Here is a 23,374-nt window from a genome sequence, read left to right on the forward strand (position 1 = left end):
AAACGTTACTGGAGACTGCTCAGACAAAACATGATTCTGCCATGGTTTTCTGTCTGAGAGAGTCTCCAGTAAAGATTCTTGTGGATGATACCAGCGGTGTGCGACCCTCCTTTTTGATTGACATTGCTTATAATCATGAGAATAATAAAATTCTGACACTAAACACCCCAACCCCCCTTATATAAGATTTCAAGAGTCCACCACCATCTGAAGTCAACAGTACCCCACCCTTTCTTATGTCACAGTACACTGTAAAGTCAGGAGACTGTGATGGCCACTCCAGAACCTTCACCTTTTTCTGCTGTAACCACTGGAGAGTCAACTTGGCCTTGTGCTTAGGGTCATTTGTTATGCTGGAAAGTTCAGGTGTGTCCCATGCCCAACTTTCATGCAGAACAATGCAAATTGTCTGCCAGTATCAAATTCACAAGATTCCCCATACCTTTATAGCTCACACACTCCCAAAACATCAGTGAGCCACCACCATGCTTCACAGTGGGGATGGTATTTTTGTTGCTATAGAATACAAAGCACTTTGTGACCATCCTACTTTATTTTGGTCTTGTCACTCCAGATTACACTGTGCCAGAAGCAGTGAGGCGTGTCAAGGTTTTGTCGGGCACATTGTAACCGGGCTTTTTTTGGCACTGGCGCTATATTCGCTACTCGACCATGCAGCTCAGCTTTGATCAACTATTGTTGTACTGTGCTCCTTAAAACAACACCCTTCATGTCTGACTCCTAGTTAAAATGTCCATATATCTTACTTCAGGGCGTATTTATTATATATCTATATACACACACATTATATATTATATGATAAAGGTAATATATATTATTACTTTCACTGTTTCACAGACATTGCCAGACTGCTGGTAGAGGGTTCTTTACTGTAAGCCCTTACACACGGTCGGAGATTCCGACAACCAAATCCGTCGGATTTTGGCCAACGGATTTTGTCCGAAACCGTTGTATACACACGGTCGGATGAAGTTGTCGGAAAATCCAACGTGATGACATTATTTCGTTACGACGGGACTATGTTCAGGCTAGTAGCCAATAGCTTTGATGTAGGAATTTGATCTGAGCATGCGTGGCACTTTGTCCGATCGGAATTCTCTACACATGATCGGAGTATGTCTGATCGGAGCATTTTGTCGGAAAATTTTACAAACAAGTTGGAAAACCTGGTCCATCGGATACTCCGACGGAAACAGTCCGATGGAGACCACACACAGTCAGAATATCCGACAAAACGGTCCGATCGGACACATTCCGTCTGAATCTCGGACCGTGTGTACAAGGGCTAAGAGCGGCAAGGATGTGGAATTCCCTTCCACAGGCTGTGGTCTTAGCGGGGGGCATTGATAGTTTCAAGAAACTATTAGATAAGCACCTGAACAACCGCAACCTACAGGGATATACAATGTAATACTGACATATAATCACACACATAGGTTGGACTTGATGGACCTGTGTCTTTTTTCAACCTCACCTACTATGTATCCATATAAATGAACCCTTTATAGTAAAAAATAAAAAAAAGCATGCTGCTACTATTCATCTTAGGCCTGGATTGCACCTATGCGTATTTTGGTGCTTTTTGCAGAAATGCACTACAGTTCATTTAACATGGTTTCCTATGGGACACGTTCACATCTATGCTTTTTTTCAGCGGCTGTGTATTTGGAAGGGGTCAAGGACTTTATTCAATTCACAACGGTGCGTTTTTTTGCTTTTTTTTGGTTCAATAGACTTCAATGAAGAAGCTGCAGAAAAGCACGTATTGTGTTTTTGCAGTGATTCACTTTTTTTACTGCATATAGATAGTTAAGAATAAATTGCCTTTAAAAAAAAAAAACACAACACTTTACATGATTACTAAATTTTACACCAGACTTTTTTAAAAGGTTATTATCCTATTAATTGAAACAATAATCGGCCAACTAATTGATTATGAAAATAATCCCTAAACAATACTGACTGACATTTTCAAGGCTTTAGATATCTTTTTATATCCTTTTGCATCGTTATAAAAAGTTGCAATACCTTGTTACACAGGTATTTTGAAAGTTCTTTTTCTGCTCTACATGGCTCAGTATCTAGCCTGCTCAGTGCATCCACATGAGAGCTAACATACTCATTGACTACACAGATACTCATTGTGATGTAAAAAGCCACAGCTGTGGGAAATTAACCTTTAACTGCCATTGTAACCTGTGTGGATGGAAACTTTTCAACAGGGCCATTTGGGGGATTTCTGTTATCATTAGGATTTAAAAAGGAATCAAAACAATTATGTGATAATAAATGGCTTCATATTATCACTATTCTTACATAAAAGACATTTTCCTGACAGCCTATGTGTGGGTTAACCCTGCCTCCTCTCTAATGCTATAGGACCCCATTCCCATAAATATGAGCTTCCAGATGGTGACTGCTTTCATTTTTTGTCCCCCTCGTATGGACCTACAAGATATGTATTTAGGTTTGCTCTTATAGTGTCTAGTCCGGATGAATATGCCCTGAAGGGGCCGGAGTCGGGCATGCCAATCAAATGGTGTAAGATCAGGGCCTAGTCATGGGCTGGTGAGTGGCTTCAGGCACAGATGACATAGTGGTAGGGGACTGACAAGGATGGGATGTCCCGAAGGTGCAGTTTGCCGGCAAGGTCTGGAATCCGCCTCCCTGTGACAGCAGATTATGATCTTTTTTATGTCCTTTGTCTTGTCTCCCCCCTTTTTCCCTGGCTCTAGTGATCGGACTCTCATGGCACCTGGAGCACATCTTGCGTTCCAGGGCGCCACATACTTCTGGTATTGGCCGCGACGAGTGTTTGCGTGATGCCACGAGCGAACTCGAGGCTTGGTTCGTACATACACAGCTCGGCGGAGGTCCTGGCGTCTGTGCAGGTGCCGTATGGCCACTCTCTATGGTGCAGGGGTGGTGGGGGACGGCGTGAGGTCACGTGGGATTTCAAAAGCTGACCAGCCCCTGTCTTGGTGGGAAAACCCTGCGGGCAGTGTGTGGCAGGTTCCCCAAGCCTCAGACTTTCAGCACCAGGTGAGGCTTTAGCCTGGGGTCATGGAAGAGTGACCTTCTTAAAAGGGAAGTATCAACCTTGAGTGTCATTTGTCTCTTCTCTGGTTTTCTTTTTTCCCCTAGGTTGCTGGGGTGCTACTCATAGGCTGTGAGACCTTTGACTGACCTTCCCCCAAGGTGCCATGGATAGGTCACCACCTTCATGCAGCCAGCCCTCATGAACTAGGTACGTGCGGGCGAGGGGGAGGGGCCGGGATAGCTCTTGATGGGTCAATATGTCCTAATGCCACCCCCTGAGTTTTTTCTTTACTTTTTCCTTTTTAGCCCTACCAGGTTAGATCGCCAAGTTATGGCTCGAGATAACAGAGACCTTGCCAGGCTGCAACATCAGCATTCATCATCCAGGTCCAGATGCGATTCCCTGTCTAGGGCCCACCAGCAGAGAAGCTCATTCTTCCTCCAGACACCGCACCCACTGCCATGACAGCCGCTCTGTTCACAGAGCCTGCTGGGGATGTGGAGCAGGAGTCCCAAAGGGCAAATCCTTATGCGATCCATACTAAGCCCAAGCGGTTGGGGAAAAGACTGAAAATCAGAAAATGGAGTCTCTAGTAAAGCATGTAGTGCAGCAGTCCCTGAAGGAGTGGGGTACATACCGCACGCGGATCCAGTCCACCACTATATCAGGCTCCCTGGCTGATGAGGCCCAAGAGGATCCAGGCCTATCCCAGCCTTATGATGCATCTCCAAGATCTTCAGACAGTGAAGTAGAGGGAGGTGCGTTTCTTGGAGGCTTCGACTTTGCCCTGGTCTCTCCACTCATTAAAGTGGTCAAAGAGGCCCTCAAATGGGTAGACCCTTCCAATACCCCAACTACCAACTACCCCAAATATATCATTGTTGAGGAATGGGGTACAGTGGATTAGAAGACCTCTTTGTCAAATAAAACCTCAAGACTCTACCCCTTCAAGGCAGATGACGTGAAGCTCTTGGAAAATGCTCCCCTGGTAGAAGCAGCACTGATACGTCTGGCTAAACACAATACTCTTCCTCTGGAGGATGCGGTGTCCTTTAAGGATGGCCTCGAGAGGAGAATAGATCGAGATCTTAAGAGAATCTATGAGCTGGCCAGTATGGCCTGCAAGCCTGCCTTGGCCCTTTGCGGCCATGTCCAGGGTGATGGAAGCCTGGACAGAGAATGTGGATTCAGTGCTCAGGGGTGTTTTAGAAGAACTGGCCAGAGGCTCAGCCATCCAGGAATTGAAACTGGCAACTAAATTGCTGGGAGAGTCTTCAATCGACCTTATCCGCCTGTTGGCCGAGACCATGCTATCCTTGGTCATGGCTAAGCAGGCCTTATGGTTGCGCCCTTGGCTGGCTGACCCAGCATCCAAGCAAGCCTGGTGTAGGATCCCCTTTTGAGGGGCCCTCATTAATTTGTAACAGGCTGGATAGTGCCACAGGTGGGAAGTCTGGTTTCTTGCCCCATGATAGGTGCTTGTTCACCCAGAAAAGGCCCCAGCGGAGAAGATGCAGCACGGAGCGTTCCAGGGAAGTGCACTCTTACCAGCCGGGCAAAGACTTCAGAAGAATTTGGAAGAGGGGTCAGACATCCTTTCAGAAGTCTACCAAAAATCAGGCGTCCAGTGGGTGTGAGCCTTCTAAATCATTTTGAGCGCATTTGCTTCTCTTCCAGCACGTCTGGGCGGCCTCAATCTCGGACTACTGGACCATCAAGACTGTCTTCACAGGCCACACATGGTCCTTCACCAACATGCGCCCTCAGGTTTTATGCCTACCCTGCTACCACAGTCAGACGAAAAGAAGGCGGGGCTACTGTCCTATGTGGATTCGCTGTCAATGCAGAGAGCCGTGGCACCAGTCCCAAAAGGCGAAGAATTCCAAGGGGGGTACTCCCCTCTCTTTCTAGTATTCAGTATACCATTCAGCAGGCCATGCAGCCAGGCGACTGGCTAGTCTCAATCGACTTAAAAGAAGGTGACACATGCAAGGGAAGGCACCAAGTGTTAACCCTTCCCACACCTTTATAAGACATTTGACCTGCCTACAGGATGATGTGAAAATCAGATTATTATCTACCAGTTTTCTTAAACTACAATTCTTATACTCGTAAGCAAAATGAGACTGAACTATTTCTTCCACAGTGCCTATACTTACTTGCGTTAATAGGTGGAGAAATTTCATCCTGTTGACTTTTCTTAATCATCCCAACCTCCTCCGTGGACGGGTGATCACCCTCCACATACGTCTCTTCTTCTTCCTCTTTAACCTCAACTTTTATATTAATCCGTTCTTCATCCTAAACCCCAAAATAATAGAAAACATCTATTAAAGCCAATTTTCAGACAGATATAAAAGACACAAATGACAGCAGCTCTGCACTTCCTACTAAATCAATGTGATTTTTTTTTGTTTAATAAATATAAGCAGTGCAAGTACCTGAATGGGACCTGGTATCAGGCTCTTGCAGTACCTGTACATAAGAGCGCAGACTGGGAGAGGGAGAACCAGAACAATGAGCCAATCAGCTGTGCAGCATTTTTAACAAGGGACATGCTGACAGCAGGGGGGGGCAGAGTGACAGAGAGAAAAGCTGACCCCTGGACCACCCGGGTTTTTTTTTACCTCCACCATATGGACGACACAGGAGTTAAACCATTCCAAGACCTTAAACAGACCTTTGACTTACCCAACACAATGTTTTTTTTGTTTCCTCCAGCTCCATCATACTCTGCAGGCCCAATTTGCGAATACTGGGGTCGGTCTTCAGTCAGTGCACCTGGTGGATGTGCTGACTGGGGGGATCCCAAAAAACTAAATATCAACCTGTTATAGGACTCCGACGTTGCCCGCGGCTGCGGAGATGAATGGTACCCTAAAGGAGAGGTGGGAGCGCAATGTTGGGGGATTGGAGGAGGGTGAATGGACAGATGCATTAGAGGTGGGCAGGCTGGCTTCCCCTAGGCTATCGGATAGGCTCACGCATCTATATATGCTACACAGAGCTTATTTGACCCCATGTCCAGGTAGAAAAATACAACCTGCGCTGTAGGCCTGAGTGTCCTAGATGTGGAGATCATAACAGCTCCTTCTACTACCTATTATGGGCTTGCCCGGCAATTCAAACATACTGGGAACAGGTGGTCAAATTCCTGCATGACGAGATGGGCTCCCCCCTGACCCTATGCCCCAAGCAGTGCGTGCTAGGGATCCTCGCTGAGAATGAACAAAATAGACATATTTATGCAGTAGTCCCTGTTTATAGCCAGACTGCTGGTGGCTAGAAAATGGATGCGGGCGGAGGTGCCGACACTCCGGGAGTGGATGTCTGCGGTCAACCAGGTCTTACCCTATAAGCCCATGTACACGCGGTCTGAGATTTTGCCAACCAAATCCATAGGATTTTGCCCGTCGGATTTAGTCAGACGGATTGTTTCCGAAACTGTTGCATACACACGGTCGGGCCAAGTTGGCAAAAAAATCCGATCTTTCAGAACGTGATGACGTAATTTCGTTACGATGGGACTACATTCAGACTAGTAGCCAATAGCTTTGATGTAGGAATTTGATCTGAGCATGCGTGGCACTTGGTCCGATGAAAATGCTCTACACATGATCGGATTAGGTCCGTCCGGCCCAGTTGGTCGGGAAATATTTCCAACATGTTGGAAAATTGGGTCGGACGGAGATTCGGACGGAATCAGTCCGATGCATACCACACACAGTCGGATTATCTGACAACACGGTCCGATAAGACTCATTCCGACAGATTCTCCGACCGTGTGTACAAGGGCTGAGAGTATCTTATACAAACAGAGGGGTTGCCCAGCCAAGTACGAAAAAATCTGGGGTGGTTGGTTGGAGTCTCTGCTGACGGCGACGGACTAGACCTAGTGGCGTAAGGGCATGGAACGAATGATTTACTTCCCCATAAGCATATACATCAGTATCGACAGAGAGAAGAGCTCATCAGTCTGCTGCTTCTCTTTTCACTGTCCAGTCACAGGCTGGGGAAGAGCCAAGACCGCCGGGTGTTATTGATCTGAAGCAAAAATAAATCAGGTCTACTGCCAATTTCCTGTGAACCTAGGAGACCCGGGACCTGTCCCCTAGTGGCACATTATCACATCGGCCTGGACTTACAGGAGCACAGCAACAGCAAAACCTCATTTAGAATGCACCACTGGTTGAAGGAACCAAGGGAGGAAGAGGACCTACAATGAAAATGTGATTGAACTTAAAACCCACAGAAAGAAAAGAACGTATATTGGATTAAAAAGAAACAAAAAAATACAATAAAAAAATGTAGGGTGCTCAAAAGGAGCTAGAAACTGAAGATGTAGAAGTATGTATTAAAACAAGAGAATAAAATAGAAATGTCCTCTCACAGCTTAGAATATATATTTCGTTCTACAGGCCCAGTCCTACCTACCCGATCCTGGCGAGGGAAAAATGTAGGGTGCTCAGAGAAGCTGAAACGGGGATGGGGGCTGCAGGGAGCAAAGACAGTGCTTCAAATGTAGAAGCATTAAAACAAGAGAATACACAGATGAATGTTATCTCATGGCTTATAATATATATCTAGAGCTACATGGCCAGTCCCACCAACTAGAAACTGGTGAGGGATGGTGTGATCTTCCTGTATGGAATCCCAGGAATAAAGAGGAGGGGGAAATCTCTCACCCTAAACCCCAAAAGGAGATAAAATACATTTATAAAATTGACCAAGAGATGACATAAATGTCATCTCATAGCTTTTGAATTTGAATTGCTCAGTTCCATCTACCTGATGATGGTGGGGGATGGTGTGATCTTCCTGTATAGAATTCCAGGAATACAGAGGACCACCCTCCTCCATAGACTGCGGATCCCCAAACATCTCTTCTTTTTCCACTTTAACCTCAACTTTGATGTCTTTCAGTTCTTCACTCTAAAGTGCAAATATGATAGAATGGATTTGTAAACGGAAAAAGATGACATAGAAGAATGATATCTCAAAGCGTAGAATTCTACAACATATTTGAGTTCTGGTAGCTCAGTCCCACCTACCTGATCCTGGTAAGGGATGAGGTGGTCCTTCTGTAGGGAATCCCAGGAATACAGAGGACCTCCCTCCTCCATAGACTGCTGATCCCCAAACATCTCTTCCTTTTCCACTTTAACCTCAACTTTGATGTCTTTCTGTTCTGCACCCTAAAGTGCAAATATGATAGAATGGATTTGTAAACGGAAAAAGATGACATACAGTAGAAGAATGATATCCCAAAGCATGGAATTCTACAACGCATTTGAGTTCTAGTAGACAGTCCCACCTACCTGATCCTGGTGAGGGATGGTGTGATCTTCCTGTATGGATTTCCGTGAATACAGAGGAGGAGGACATCTCTCACCCTAAACCCCAAATTAGATAAAATACTTTTATTAAATGGAGCAAGAGATTGTATAGAAAAATATCATCTCACAGCTTAAAATACATATTTAGGGCTACATGCCCAGTCCTACCTACCTGAACCTGGTAAGGGATGAGGTGATCCTTCTGTATGGAATCCCAAAAATACAGAGGAGGGGGACATCTCTCACCCTAAACCCCAAAAGGAGATAAAATACATTTATAAAATGGACCAAGAGGTTATATAAATGTCATCTCATAGCTTTTGCATTTGAATTGCTCAGTCCCACCTACCTGATGGTGGTGGGGGATGGTGTGATCTTCCTGTGTGGAATCCCGGGAATACAGAGGACGGGGACATCTCTCTGGTGGGTTCCCATTACTGGATCCATCTGTAGGAAACACACACACTGACTGAATACATTGTTTCTATGTGTTTATCAGATGATGGGGGATCTAGGTGGAGCCTCCGTACTGCTCTCTCCTTTACAATAAAGTCTCCTCTTACCCGGTGATGTGAGGGGCGGCTGATTGTCCATCATGACGTCCTTGTAGAGATCCTTGTGTCCTTCTAAATACTCCCACTCCTCCATGGAGAAATAGACAGTGACATCCTGACACCTTATAGGAACCTGACACACACAATGATACAGTCACCATCCAGACACATCCCTTGTCTGTTACTGGATAATGTCCCAGAATTCCCGGCACCGCTCACCTCTCCTGTCAGCAGCTCAGTGATCTTGTTGATGACTCCTACAATCTTCTAGTCGTTATTTCTCTTGGATTTCAGGAAATGAGGTGAAGGCACTGTGATGGCTAAAGACTTCACCAGTGGGACAAACTGTATTGAAAGAAAAACACTAATGTCATGAGAGCTCACAGGATCCTCCTCACCTCTCTGGTCACAATTGTGTTTTATTAATAAAATTGACTGATGTCATGTGATCCTCTCAGAATCCTCCTCACCCCCCCCCCCCCCCCCTCCCGGTCAGCAGGTAGTTGATCTCCAGGTTTAGGTTTAAAGTAACTAGACTTAAAAATTCTCCCTCCCAACACCTGTACCAATGATTCTCAACCAGGGTTCCTCCAGAGGTTGGTAAGGGTTCCTTCAGCATTGGGCAATTTCTGCCTCTCAGATAAGTTCCCACCGACACCATTGATCTTTTTAGCTATCTGTAAGGAGGAAATTCTTCCCAATGACCACAAGTGTAAGGACCGTTCTTCCCACTGACCATCACACTAATGTATCATGAGTTGTAAATTTCAAATTTTTAGCAGGGGTTCCTCGAGACCAGAGAACTATTTCAAGGGGTCCTGAAAAGGTTGAGAAAGGCTGACCTATACTAACTAATCTGTGTAAAAAAAAAAAAAAGATGTACAATTACCAATTTTCCACCCGCTCCAGTATGGCCTTGTGTTTCCCTTTATCAGCAAACATTGGCTGCAGAGGAATACAGAGAGTGCCCAACAATGGCTGTGAAAGCTGGGAGCCATGACTTCACCCATAAGATCCCATGGGGAGGTCACGGTCAGCGGTCCTTCCTCTCTTCTGCAGCTTCCGATGGCTGACCCATGGCAGCCGAATGACATGACTGCAGAATTAAGAGTGGGCTTAAACTAGGTAAGTATATACATTTGTTCTACCCAGGATAGTTAATATAGGTGTTTGAAGGGGGGAGGGAGCATTAAGAATAGTCAGTCTTTAGGTGAAATTCTACGTTAACCACCTCCTGTCCTGTGACATGTAAGGTATCCATTAACGTGCCATAACATCATCTTTATGTTTTACCACAACAAATGGGCATTATATTGTATTTGTGTGCACTAAGTGTATTTTTCCTGAAAATTTATGCATAATAAATCACAGCGCAAATGTCACGTGTCATAAAAAAAGTGACAAAAAACATTTTATTCTCCAGGGCTTCTGCTTAAAATGTATAACAATTGGTGGTTCTAAGCCATTTTCTAGCGCAAATATGTGAGTTTTACATGTAGATGAGAAATGTCAGAAATTGTCTGGACTGGAGATGGTTGGTTTCCTTTCAGTCATGTGACTCGGGTTCTCATCCATCCTCATTAATGTGATCCATCAAAGCTCTCAACTGTCCCCGATTTGGAGCAATGCCCCTCTGTCCTCCTCATTTCTCCCTCATTTTGGTCTGATCTGCATAGATGTATATAAAATACATTTTTTTTTCTCTATGAAAAAGTGTTTTCCAGCACTAAGCCTTTCATCCGATTTCTAATTTTCGAATTTCTGCATTTTTAAATTCCAATAGCCAATATAAAGGAATAGTAGTTGTAAAAAAAAAAGCACTTGTGAGTTTAACCAATCTTGTTTTTTTTGTACAATTCTCCTTTAAGGGGGAGTGGCAAGGGGTGTGTCCTATGCCTGCATACTTTTGCAGATAGGTGTCCCTCATTCCCATCTCAAAATGTTGGGAGGTATGGATCCATACAAGACTCTGATCTCTGTAGACTGATAATATAGCGGCCTCGCTGGTCATTAGAACTCGTAGACCAGTAGAGGTTCATTGTAAAACCTCCACCCAAAAGTGAGGAAGGTTTTGTGCCTGTGTTGTGTTATTAAATAAAAAATATATTGAACATGAAACATGATAGTGAGGAAGAAAGGAGAGAATGGATATGACGGGGGGGGGGGGTTATTGAGTGTAAAAATTAAAAATTATCTTATTACCTCCTCTGCTGCCACATACAACGTCTTCTCTCTACTTCCTTACAGCTCATCCGGAAGTTTTTTTTTGGCCCCTACATCACTTCCTGTTCATAAGCTACTCACTTCCTGTCTGCACCTGACATCACTTCCTCCCCAGCTGTGGTATCACTTCCTGTGTCAGTACAATCACACACTTCCTGTCTTCAGATTCCACTCGATAAAATAGGAAAATATCTCCACTGTAAAACTAATGTTATTAAAGTGGAATTCCCATCTATTTTCAATGTGATTATTATAAAATAACACTACAATGGTTATAAAAAAAAAAAAACACCAGACCAGACCCTGTTACCATTTTAAAAATTGCAGATAAAACACAGAAAAATGAAAGGGGCTGTAAACCCTTGTATTTTTTCACCTTAATACATCCTATGCACTATATTTAGGATGCATTTGGTCTCTAAACCAGGGGCTCTGGCTAGACAGATAAATGGCTCTATATTTAGGATGTATCCGGTCTATAAACCAGAGGCTCTGGATGGGACAGTTGGATAAATGGTTCTATATTTAGGATGTATCCGGTCTATAAACCAGAGGTTCTGGATGGACAGTTGGATAAATGGTTCTATATTTAGGATGTATCCGGTCTATAAACCAGAGGCTCTGGATGGACAGTTGGATAAATGGTTCTATATTTAGGATGTATCCGGTCTATAAACCAGAGGTTCTGGATGGACAGTTGGATAAATGGTTCTATATTTAGGATGTATCCGGTCTATAAACCAGAGGCTCTGGATGGACAGTTGGATAAATGGCTCTATATTTAGGATGTATCCGGTCTATAAACCAGAGGCTCTGGATGGACAGTTGAATAGATTGCTCTATATTTAGGATGTATTTGGTCTATAAACCAGCGGCTCTGGATAAATGGCTATGTTCATAGGTTGCCAGCACTAATCTGATATAGGTTGGACAATAGTTTTCCAGCATGCTCATGCAACAGAAGTCAGTCATAAGATCGGTTTCTGTAGAGTAGACAGCTGTATACATGTGCCAAAAGACAACCAGTTCGTCCACACTGTCCGTTTTCAGCCAATGCATACTTAGCTTGAACTTAGACCTACCACCAGCTATTCAGGGCACAGAGAGTGAATGATCGCTGTTGAAGAGGTACATTTTAATTAATTAAAATACAAGCTGACAACAGCACAAGCCAGATACTACACTGAGAAAAAGACAGATGTAGTAGCTGACAGTTTCTCTTTGTTCCCTCAATAGCTGGTGGTGGGGCTCTCCTCAATCTGCAATAAACAGAAAAGATAATGAGGCAAAGCACAGAAGAATGAAGAGGGGCAGGGCTCTGTGCTGGCTATACCCCCCCTATATGGACACCCATATTTTAGGTGTAGCACCCTGGAGTTTAGGCAGGGATGCTCCTAAATTTACCTGCCAGGAGTTGCTACGTAGGCTAATTGTTAGGGATTATTTGATTTCTCCCTAAGTCTGGAATTGCTGCACTTTTCTTTTCTGTCGCTAGGTGGCCGGGTACCTGGTGGCATTAGATATGAGAAGGGCAATGCAAGGTCAGATTATGACTGTCCCTGCTCCACACAGCGTCCTGTCCCTACACTGACAAAAGACAGCTGCAGAATCAGTCAGCAGTGCACTCAGCAATCACCAGCACAGCAGTGAACCAGAACCCTATATACTGTAAACCTATACCAGTCCTTAAAAGGACTTTTGTGGAACTAATTGATAGTGATTTGTGTCACTACAGTCTCTCCCTGCTCCACACAGCGTCCTGTCCCTACACTGACATAAGACAGAATGTAAAATGGCTGCCAGATCAGGTCTATTTAGAAGGTAGGGGGAATGTCCAAGTGTCCATGTGCTGAAATGTCTCAATTGGCTGTCCTGTACCCCATGATGGATGTGTCATCATGGGTCAAAGTTCTTTCAGATTGTAAGCGCATATGTCCACTGGGCGAACAGCGCCAGAAGTCCGCCGGTTTGGCGAATCGTGAACACGCAAAATTCGCCAAACCGCAAGGCCATTTCTAAGCAGGACTGATGAGCAGGATATCATCAAACAGGTGAGTCACTGTGGAGAGAAAGGAGCTGGCAATTAGCCGACAGCTGAGCGGCCAGCTCAGAGAAGGAAGGGCTGAGCCCAGCCCTGACAGCAGCGCAGGTTTGGGATTGCGGCTTGTAGTCCAACCAGAAGTGACAGTTCTGCCAGCCAGAGAAACTGACGTGGTTGGAGGTAGAGGGGAAGCTGTCGCCACTAAGGGACCGACCACCAGGGGCCACAGTGAGTAGCTGAAGCAAGTACCAGAGCAGAAATTCTCACCCACCGGGGACGGTGAAGAATCAGAAAACTTCAGCGGGTATCAAGCCAGGGATCCAGCCAGCAGAGGCGATGCTTGCAGAGCAGCCTTGTGTGTCAAGCAAGGGACTGAGCAGGTCAGTGGGGTGAAGCTTGAGAAGTATCTTGAGTGCTAAGCTAGGAACCCAGCGGAGAAACGAGGGTGGCACTTGAGGAGGATACTACAGTGAAGATTGGAGGAGCTCAAGGTATTCAGTGGCAACAAATCAACTAGTCTAGTGAGAGACTAGGAGCTCAGTAGGTTGAAGAACTACAAGAAGTGATTGTAGTGGAAGTGAAGGAACTGTTACAATTTGTGTTAGAAACTGTTAAAGACGGTTGCCATAGGAAACAATATTCCTACACATGCAGATGTTGCATCTTACCGTTTTCCTTTCCCTGCATGGCTGTGCTGTTGAAGTCTCAGAGTATGACAATTAATCTTGCAACCACCCAAGGGTGTCCTTGCCCTAACCTTCTCTCACAGCATTCTGTTAAGAGAAATAAAATCTCTTTTGCATTCAAGAAGTGTCTAGTGCCCAATTAATATACATTGTATTACACCCACCATGCCTAGCAACCCACCATATACAGAAGTATGTCAGCTATCCCTGGCCCTGGAGGTTCATTAGATCAAAGGAGGCCTGGGACCTTGCTACATAGGCTTTGGGGGAAAGTGAACCTGCAGCCACCACTGACAGAATAAGATATTTTGTGTACACCAAGGGGGGGAAGTAATGTGAAGATTAGGTCAGTGTTTACAGGGAGGGGGGTAGTGTGATCAGGGTGTGCAAGTATACAGGGGAAAAGTGTACAATAGAGGCGATGTGTGCAGGGGGAAAGGAGGGGGGGGGGCAATAGTTCCTAGTTGAATGTGGTGTCACTGCTTCCAAAGGAAACAGTCCCTAAGCTCTATAAGCCTATTGGCTAGCTGGAATGACTCATCCATCAAAGATTCTGGAAGATGTCTCCATCCTGCTGGTTCTGCTAGAGAGAGAGCGACAAAGTTGTCCTAAAACTCTAAGCAAAGCTGTAGCTTGTGAGCTTGCTCAAAGTATCCAAATATCCATAGCACGGAACCAGTTATCCTTAGTGGTCCTGCATATGGGAGGAATAAATCTTTTGTTCTCATAGGATCAGTGGCAGTTATTGTGCAAAATGTTTGGGGGGAGCAAACAAACTGAAAAAGTCGGAAAAATACTGAAAAAAAACAGCAATTGCAGCCTTACTGTGCCCATCAAATTGAAGCCACTGTGCCCATCAATTGCAGCCACTGTTCACATCAAATGCAGCCTCACTGTACCCATTATGAGGGGTTAACTTCCCACCATCATCCCTTTGCTGAGTTCCCGGCCAGGCATGTACACCTGCTGTGCTCATTAGGATTGTCACCACTCCCCACTGATGCAGCCCACTGCACTAGTACTGCTGCTCGCTCTGAGCCCCAGGATGGCACCTTGTCCAGCAGTGCTTACCACAGACATCCACTCTTCCCTAGCAGCGCTGCAGCATAACTGCCCTGGCTGATGGCCATGGATGCTCAGGCCAGATTTGTTGTCTCAGGGCACGGATCTATACCCCTGTCCATTGCACCTGCACCTTAGGGCTTGGTTCTTAAAAGGGGAAAGCTAGAGGCTCTAGGCTTTCCAGAGAAGGTCATTCCTACCCTCTTGAATGCTAGGAGAAGAAGAACCAACAGAATCTATGAGCGAATTTGGGGCAGATTCTAGGAACATGTCTTCCAGGTCCAACCCATATAGTGCTCCTGCAATCTAAGACATTCTAAGCTTCCTCCAGTCAGGGCTAGACCTGTCCCTATCGGTAAGCTCCCTCTGGGTGCAGGTGTAGGCCATCTCAGCATTCATAGGAGTATCTTGGGCCAAACACTCCCTCACCTGCCAATTCTTCAAGGGGGCCCATCGGACTCAGGTCCCAGAGGAAGCCAAGGTTCCCCAAATCGGATCTCCCTCTTGTGATAGAGTTCCTCTCCCAGCTCTCAGTTACAGAACTTACACTCAAAACCATCTTTTTAGTGGCTGTAACTTCAGCGAAAAGAGTATCCGAAATCGGGGGCCTGGGTTCAAAAGAGCCTTTTCTAACTTTTTTCTGGATAGTGGTGCTAATCCCCATGTTGGAGTCGAACCCTATAGTGTCCACCGTTTTTCATGAAAATCAAGAGTTTGTGCTTCCCACCTTCAGATCAGCGGATAATCTGGATGTCCATCCCCTTGATGTGGGGTACACTCTAAAGCAATATCTGGAAGCCACGGCTCCCTTTCATCATACAGACTTTCTTTTTTCTTCCATGGGAAGAACAGAGGAATGCGTGCATCAGTCAGATCCATTTCTGCATGGATCGAGCAAGAGATTCAATGGGATTATAAAGAGAAGGGCTTGACTGCCCCAGAAGCAGTGACGGTGCATTCAACCCAAAGCATTTCGACATCTTGGGCAGCTTCACGTCATGTCGCTCCCGAAGTAATCTGTAGGTCTTCGATCAACACGTTTATGTCCCATTACTGTACCAGCTGCCTTAACTTGTGTCAATTTTGGTTTACAAGTACTGTTGGTTGATTGTGTTAAATAAATTTTCTTTGCTCAGCATTTGCCTACCCGTGTGAGTATGGCGAGTTATTTCCCATTATTTCCCAGTACGCTGCCATGGAGTCTGTCAGGAAAATTTCCTATCAAATACTTACCGTAATTTTCTTTTCCTGATAGACTCCATGGTAGCAGGAGTCCCCTCCCAATGCCTGGAATAGGCTAGTTACAGAACACGGCCTTTGGCCTGGAACAAAGATTTATGGGAGAGGGGTCCTATAGGGTAGTTATGGATGCGCGGCTAACCCACAAGTATGCTGCCATGGAGTCTATTAGGAAAGGAAAATTATGGTATTTGATAGGAAATTTTCAGTGTTTTTTTTTTTTTTTTTACATAGAATCTGCCTGCTCTCCCCCCCCCCCTTAAATAGCAGACTATCAAAAAGACTCAAAAAATTTGCTGAAAATATGAAATAGGTTTCAGTCTTCAGCCTAATAACATGATTTGTGTGATGTGCAGTTAGTCCATCAAATATTTCTGGCTCTTGACTCTGACAATAATTTGAATTGTTTTTTCAGAATAACATATGCCTCGTAGTCACCAAGTACAAATGCTTGCATAATGGGCAATGAGTCTATACAATATTAATGCTGTCTTTGAAATAATCTCTAGTTGCCATTTCAAGAATACAAATTGAATACTCTCTCCTTCTTAGATTGCTGCCCATGGCCCAGCTCAATTTGCGTTTATACTCTCCAGCCACTGTGACGTGTTTGGCTGTTGTGTCTAAACCATGGCAATTACAGTTTTTAGGTTTAGCAAAACAATTGCCTCATCTTTGGAATGTGGATTTGTGTGTTGGTACACTCTAAGATGTCAAATTTTGGTAATTTTTGTACAATATACAGTGTCACATATGGTAGTGGATACCTTACAGAGTTTTTTCTTAATTAGGACAGCACTGGGATTATCGTTGTTTAAAGAGGATTGCTATTGGACTCTTGTTTTATTGTTTTCTTTCCATGACATTTTAATTCTATCATCCTTTACATTTTCTTTGCACATGGAATATCATATATATTGGATCATTACATTTTTGTATTGAACACTGAATTAATTAGGTGTTATTGTTATGCTACTATGACTTTTGCTATATATGCACTTTGGTATATAAAATATATAATTTTCATTGGTTGTGATACAAAAAAACATCGCCGTCCTTGAAAAACCTACCCAATGAAGACCTTTTTGGATTGGAAATTACCCATATTGGGTTGCTTCTGCTGAATGTGAGCCAATGGGAAAAGGAAAGTAAATTATTACATACGCAATTTGATGCCACAATATGCTGTCACTGGTGCTGCCCCTGTGAAATTTTTTAGGGCACCCCCTAAGCATGCAGTGTGAAGGAATTTGGTTTTTATAATATCGACCTTAATGCTGCCTAAAAAGACTCTTCCAGCTGCAAGATTGTTTTTAAAATTCTTTTTTTTAGCATTGGTACATATCTCGCAGGTCACTACCCAAGCTCTCTGTGTTCGACGATCCCCTTGCCCGTTAGCCCAGAAAATGGCCATTATGGAGATAGAAGGTTTGGCTTTACAATACAAACTTCAGTAACATTCGCTGAACCTGTGCTGAATCAAACCAAGGTACATTTGGCTCATCCATATTTATAATTATAGCAAAACAAAAGAAAGAATGAAAAACAAATGGTGAGTACACACACATTAATTGTATAAAGATATTATATTTTTTGTAACAGCGTTTTCAAATGGTTATCAATATACACAGTACTTATTTCATGAATATCGTTCATTCCCCTTCATTGTAAACCTACAGATTTGACGTCACTGTAAATTATTCTCCTATAGTTGCTCTATTTGGTGGATAATATATTTTCCCATTTTTATCAAAAGATAATGGAATTTTCTGTTTTTGTCTGGGATTCTACCATGTGTTTCCTGACAAGTGTTTAGTGCATAGGGACCAGATCTGAGTAATTAGCCCGACCTACAATGGTGGAGAATTCTATCACCAGAAATGAATGTACTACTACAGTATATGCAGCTCTTACCAGATCCAGTCTCTTCTGGAGTTTTACACTACTATGCAAAAAAGTTCTCAACATGGCACGCTGGTAGGAACATTCCTTTAGTATCAGTATCTACATCCTCCCCACACAGGGTTCCCTCAACACTGTCCACATCACTAACTATGCACCCGTGTTGTATCTCTTTTCTCAATGTCTGTAATACATTCTCTGGGAGCTCCCCCCCATTCACACTATATTTCTCTGACAGCTCTCCCCCCCTCCATCCACACTACACATTCTCCAACACCTCTCCTCCACCACCCACACTACATTCTCCAACAGATCTCCTCCACACTACATTCTCCAACAGCTCTCCTCCCGCCATCCACACTACATTCTCCGACAGCTCTCCTCCACCATCAACGCTACATTCTCCAACAGATCTCCTCCACACTACATTCTCCAACAGATCTCCTCCACACTACATTCTCCAACAGATCTCCTCCACACTACATTCTCCAACAGCTCTCCTCCCGCCATCCACACTACATTTTCCGACAGCTCTCCTCCACCATCAACGCTACATTCTCCGACAGCTCTCCTCCACACTACATTCTCTGACAGATCTCCTCTCATCATCCACACTACATTCTCCGACAGATCTCCTCCCACCATCAACCCTACATTCTCCGACAGCTCTCCTCCACCATCCAGCCTACATTCTCTGACAGCTCTCCACCATCCTCACTACATTCTGACAGCTCTCCTCCACCATCCACACTACATTCTTCAACCGCTCTCCTTCTGCCATACACACTATATTCTCTGACAGCTCTCCTCCACCATCCTCACTACATTCTCCGACAGCTCTCCACCATCCTCACTACATTCTTCAACAGCTCTCCTTCTGCCATACACACTACACTGCACTTTCTGGTGTTGGACAAGCTGTTTTTTTTTATAAAAATATTTCTTGCACTCTGAACATGAAAAAGGACGCTCACCTGTGTGAATTCTCTGGTGTGAAACAAGGGATCCTTTCTGAGCGAAAGATTTCCCGCACTCTGAACATGAATAAGGACGCTCACCCGTGTGAATTTTCTGGTGTGTGACAAGGTGTACTTTTTGAAGGAAAGATTTTCCACACTCTGAACATGAATAAGGACGCTCACCTGTGTGAATTTTCTGGTGTTTAACAAGGTGTCCTTTTTGCATGAAAGATTTCTCACACTCTGAACATGAATAGGGACACACACCTGTGTGAATTTTCTGGTGTTTAACGAGGTCTCTTTTCTGAGTGAAAGATTTTCCACACGTTGAACATGAATACGGACATGCGCCCGTGTGAACTCTCTGATGTTGAACAAGCTGAGCTTTACAAATGTAAGATTTACAACACTCTGAACATGAATAAGGACGTTCACCTGTGTGAACTCTCTGATGTTGAACAAGATCAGCTTTCTGAAAATAAGATTTACGACACTCTGAACATGAATAAGGACGCACACCTGTGTGAACTCTCTGATGCTGAACAAGACCAGTTTTCTGAATAAAAGATTTACAACACACTGAACATGAATAGGGACGCTCACCCGTGTGACCTCTCTGGTGTAGCACAAGGTGTGTTTTGTAAATGAACGATTTCCCACACTCTGGACATGAATAGGGACGTTCACCCGTGTGAATTCTCTGATGTTGAATAAGCCCACTTTTATTCATAAAAGATTTTCCACACTCTGAACATGAATAAGGACGCTCACCTGTGTGAGTCCTCTGGTGTTGAACAAGGCCTTTTTTCTGAGTGAAAGATTTCTCGCACTCTGAACATGAATGAAGACGCTCACCCGTGTGAAGTCTCTGATGTTGAAAGAGGCCTTTTCTACGAGTGAAAGATTTCCCACACTCTGCACATGAATATGGACGTCTAACCCTGTGAATGCTCTGATGTTTAACAAGGTCTTTTTTACGAGTGAAAGATTTCTCACACTCTGAACATGAATAGGGATGGTCACCTGTGTGAATTCTCTGGTGTCTAACTAGGTCATGTTTACGCTTAAAACATTTTCTGCACTCTGAACACGGGAAAGGACGCTCACTCATGTGAACTGGCTGGTGTTGAATAAGGTTTCCATTCCAAGGGAAACATTTCCCGTACTCAGAACATGACAATAGATTGTCACCTCGGTGATCTCCTTCATGGGGTGAGGAAGTTTCCTCGGGATTAGAAGGATCTGTTGATAGATCTGCAGTGTGAGATCTTACATGGATATTTCCAATCATAGTATGTGATTGATGAGAAGATCCCCCCTGATCAGAGGGATCCATTGATGTCTCCGGACAGGAAGGTCTGTGATGTATATTTTGTGCATTTGGATTTCCTCCTGGAGGATCCTGTATGATGACATTATCTTCCGCGTTACCAAAATAAAATAATAACGCAAGAGGACGCTCTGAGATACTCCTGGCCTCACCTCCATCTGTTGGAAAAAAAAGTAAAACATGTAAAAATTGGCAGTAGATGACACATAACTGGAGTTTTAGCTCTGCCTCTCAATAAGTGGAAATGCCGATCTCACAGCTGGGCTCCTGTTCTCCCTCCAAAATCAATCAGAAAAGTCTTCACACCGAGTCCCTTCGTGATTCAATTGTGGGCATGGTGCGAGCCAGCCCTGAGTCCTCACTAGCCAAAATGCATTTGGATTGCCACAATTTGTTTGGATTTTAAATTATAAAGAATTTGCAGATCCTTTAAGGACTCCAATGTGAACACTTTTCTAAAAAGTTAAATATATAAAAAGAGTCACAGTGGTCTAACATTCAACACTTTCACAGAGCTCTGGTATGGAGTTGGGTACAACCGTAACATCAAAATATGAAAACAAACCAGTTCAAAGATATAAAACACCCAAAACAGCCACGACACACTGGGTGACATTTCTTTGTGCATTAAATGTCAGCTATGGGGAATAATGGGGATGCCAGGTCATTTTGTGGAAACAAGACGTTATATTGAGGAATGGAGATGGACCTTTCATATGGTGTACAGTATCTCCTCCTCATTTGTTGGGAACATGACATCATAGTGAGGAATGGAGATGGACCTTTCATATGGTGTACAGTATCTCCTCCTCATTTGTTGGGAACATGACGTTATATTGAGGAATGGAGATGGACCTTTCTAATGGTGTACAGTATCTCCTCCTCATTTGTTGGGAACATGACGTTATATTGAGGAATGGAGATGCATTTGATTGTTACTGGACTTAGTAATAACTTAAGACTTAAAGTGTTACTAAATCCACATCAGTAAAATCAGTCTGTATATTCAGGAAAAGCATGTTCGTTATGCTCACTGTGGAACCTAAGGGGTTAATCCTCTGCATTGTGTAAAAAGGCTGTTTGATCCTATATGCACAGATCCTCCTCTTCTTCCCTTGACTCCAAAACCGGTCCAGAGAAGACAGAGTTACTGGAGTCAGGCTGCACATGCTCAGTTTGGTGTGTATTGCTAGACAGTTTTTTGTTTTTTCTTGGTGAGAGTGCATGTGATCAGGACAGGGCCATTCAGCACTGTCCAGACAGAGGATCAGGGGGTTCCTGATGTAGATCCTGAAAGGACAGCCAGGAGTACAAAAACTCCTCCTACAAGCTTTAACCAGATAGAAGTCACAAGACTGCTATAGTTTATATTTACTAAAATAATTGCATTTCCATGTTCTGTGTACTGTGGGTGGCCAGATATAGTGAATGCAGGCTCCTGGGTTTAGTAACACTCTAAGCTGTGAAGGGCAAGTACAGACCACTCACACTCTTGTAGCAGATGATGCCAGTCTGAAAAGCAGGGTCGCACACAGTTGGTATAATCCACAAGAAACTTTATTGGAGTCTCCGGTAAAGATTCTTGTGGATGATACCAGCGGTGCGCGACCCACCTTTTGAACTGACATAGAATTGTATTATTCTCATAATTATAAGCAGATGTCCAAACACCCCAACCCCCTTATATCAGATTTTAAGAGTCCAACCACCATCTGAAGTCAACAGTACCCCACCCTTTCTTATGTCACAGTACACTGTAAAGTCAGGAGACTGTGATGGCCACTCCAGATCCTTCACCTTTTTCTGCTGTGACCACTGAAGAGCCAACTTGGCCTTGTGCTTAGGGTCATTGTCATGCTGGAACGTTCAGGTGTGTCCCATGGCCAGCTTTCATGCAGAACAATGCAAATTGTCTGCCAGTATTTTATTTTATGCTGAATTCATCTTGCCAACAAATTCACAAGATTCCCCATACCTTTATAGCTCACACCCCCCCAAAACATCAGTGAGCCACCACCATGCTTCACAGTGGGGATGGTATTCTTGTTGCTATAGAATACAAAACACTTTGTGACCATCCTACTTTATTTTGGTTTTATCACTCCAGATTACAGTGTGCCAGAAGCTGTGAGGAGTGTCAAGGTGTTTTCGGGCACATTGTAACCAGGCTTTTTTTGGCACTACAATGGCTACTTTCTAGCAACTCAACAATGTAGCTCATTTTCGATCAAGTATTGTTGTACTGTGCTCCTTAAAACAATCACACCTTTTCCAGAGCAGGCTGGATTGTTCCTGAGGTTGCCTGTGGGTTTTTCTTTGTATTCAGAACAATTCTTCTGACAGTCGTAGCTGCAATCTTTCTTGGTCTACTTAGCTTGGTATCAAAAGGTCCCTGAATTTTGAAATTCTTAATAAGTGAATGAACATTACTAGGGCCAAAACTACTAATCGATTATAAAAATAGTTGTCAACCATTATCATAATCGATTAATCAGCCTGCCGATTAGTTGGCCTGCTTACAGAATGCATTATTTGTTTACATATCAGGAAATACTGACATGAATGGACTGAGCTGTATGTGTGCTGCACTGTAAGTGCCTGAGAACTTGTGAATGTGTGAGGAGCATCGCCTCATGGGACATGTAGTCCTGGGAAGGAAGTGAGTGGTTCTAAAGGCAGAAGTTTTTTTGCCTTGCTATAGAGGCACTCTATACTATACATTGCAGTATAGTGCAGAAGTGCTTGTGGGGGACCCCAGACAAGGCCATCTTAATAGCAATATGGGCCCCTGTGCAAAGAAATTTGATTTTGTTATAATAAATATATATATTCTCAGTATATTCTTTGGATATATACTGGAATTTACACAGCTATGCTGGTGCTAACTGACCCTCACCGACCCCTGACCAGGGTGGGGTTAACTATGTGCCTATCAAGTGTAATGTGTGTTGCTTTTACTTACAGATCTCTGGTTGTTCTTC

The 23,374-nt window shown here is 44.0% G+C and overlaps 2 protein-coding genes across 2 annotated transcripts in view; both read right to left on the reverse strand.

Moving 5' to 3' along the window:
• Positions 1–11,258, reverse strand: part of LOC143956088 (uncharacterized) — a 106,914-nt gene extending 95,656 nt beyond the window's left edge. The window contains exons 1-2 of the mRNA XM_077466218.1: positions 11,154–11,258; positions 8,961–9,296 (exon numbers count right to left, since the gene is read on the reverse strand). Of these exons, the coding sequence (XP_077322344.1) occupies positions 8,961–9,045 (85 nt within the window). The 5' untranslated portion in view covers positions 9,046–9,296; positions 11,154–11,258. The remainder of the gene's footprint in view (positions 1–8,960; positions 9,297–11,153) is intronic.
• Positions 11,259–17,769: 6,511 nt separating this feature from the next.
• LOC143955183 (uncharacterized) overlaps positions 17,770–23,374 on the reverse strand; it is a 57,629-nt gene continuing 52,024 nt past the window's right edge. Inside the window, exon 9 of the mRNA XM_077465274.1 lies at positions 17,770–20,551. Coding sequence (XP_077321400.1) covers positions 18,891–20,551 — 1,661 coding nt within the window. The 3' untranslated portion in view covers positions 17,770–18,890. The remainder of the gene's footprint in view (positions 20,552–23,374) is intronic.

The sequence above is a fragment of the Lithobates pipiens genome, unplaced genomic scaffold (assembly GCF_037356315.1).
Source record: "Lithobates pipiens isolate NorthernLeopardFrog02 unplaced genomic scaffold, aLitPip1_a1.2 Scaffold_35, whole genome shotgun sequence".
NCBI lineage: Eukaryota > Metazoa > Chordata > Amphibia > Anura > Ranidae > Lithobates > Lithobates pipiens.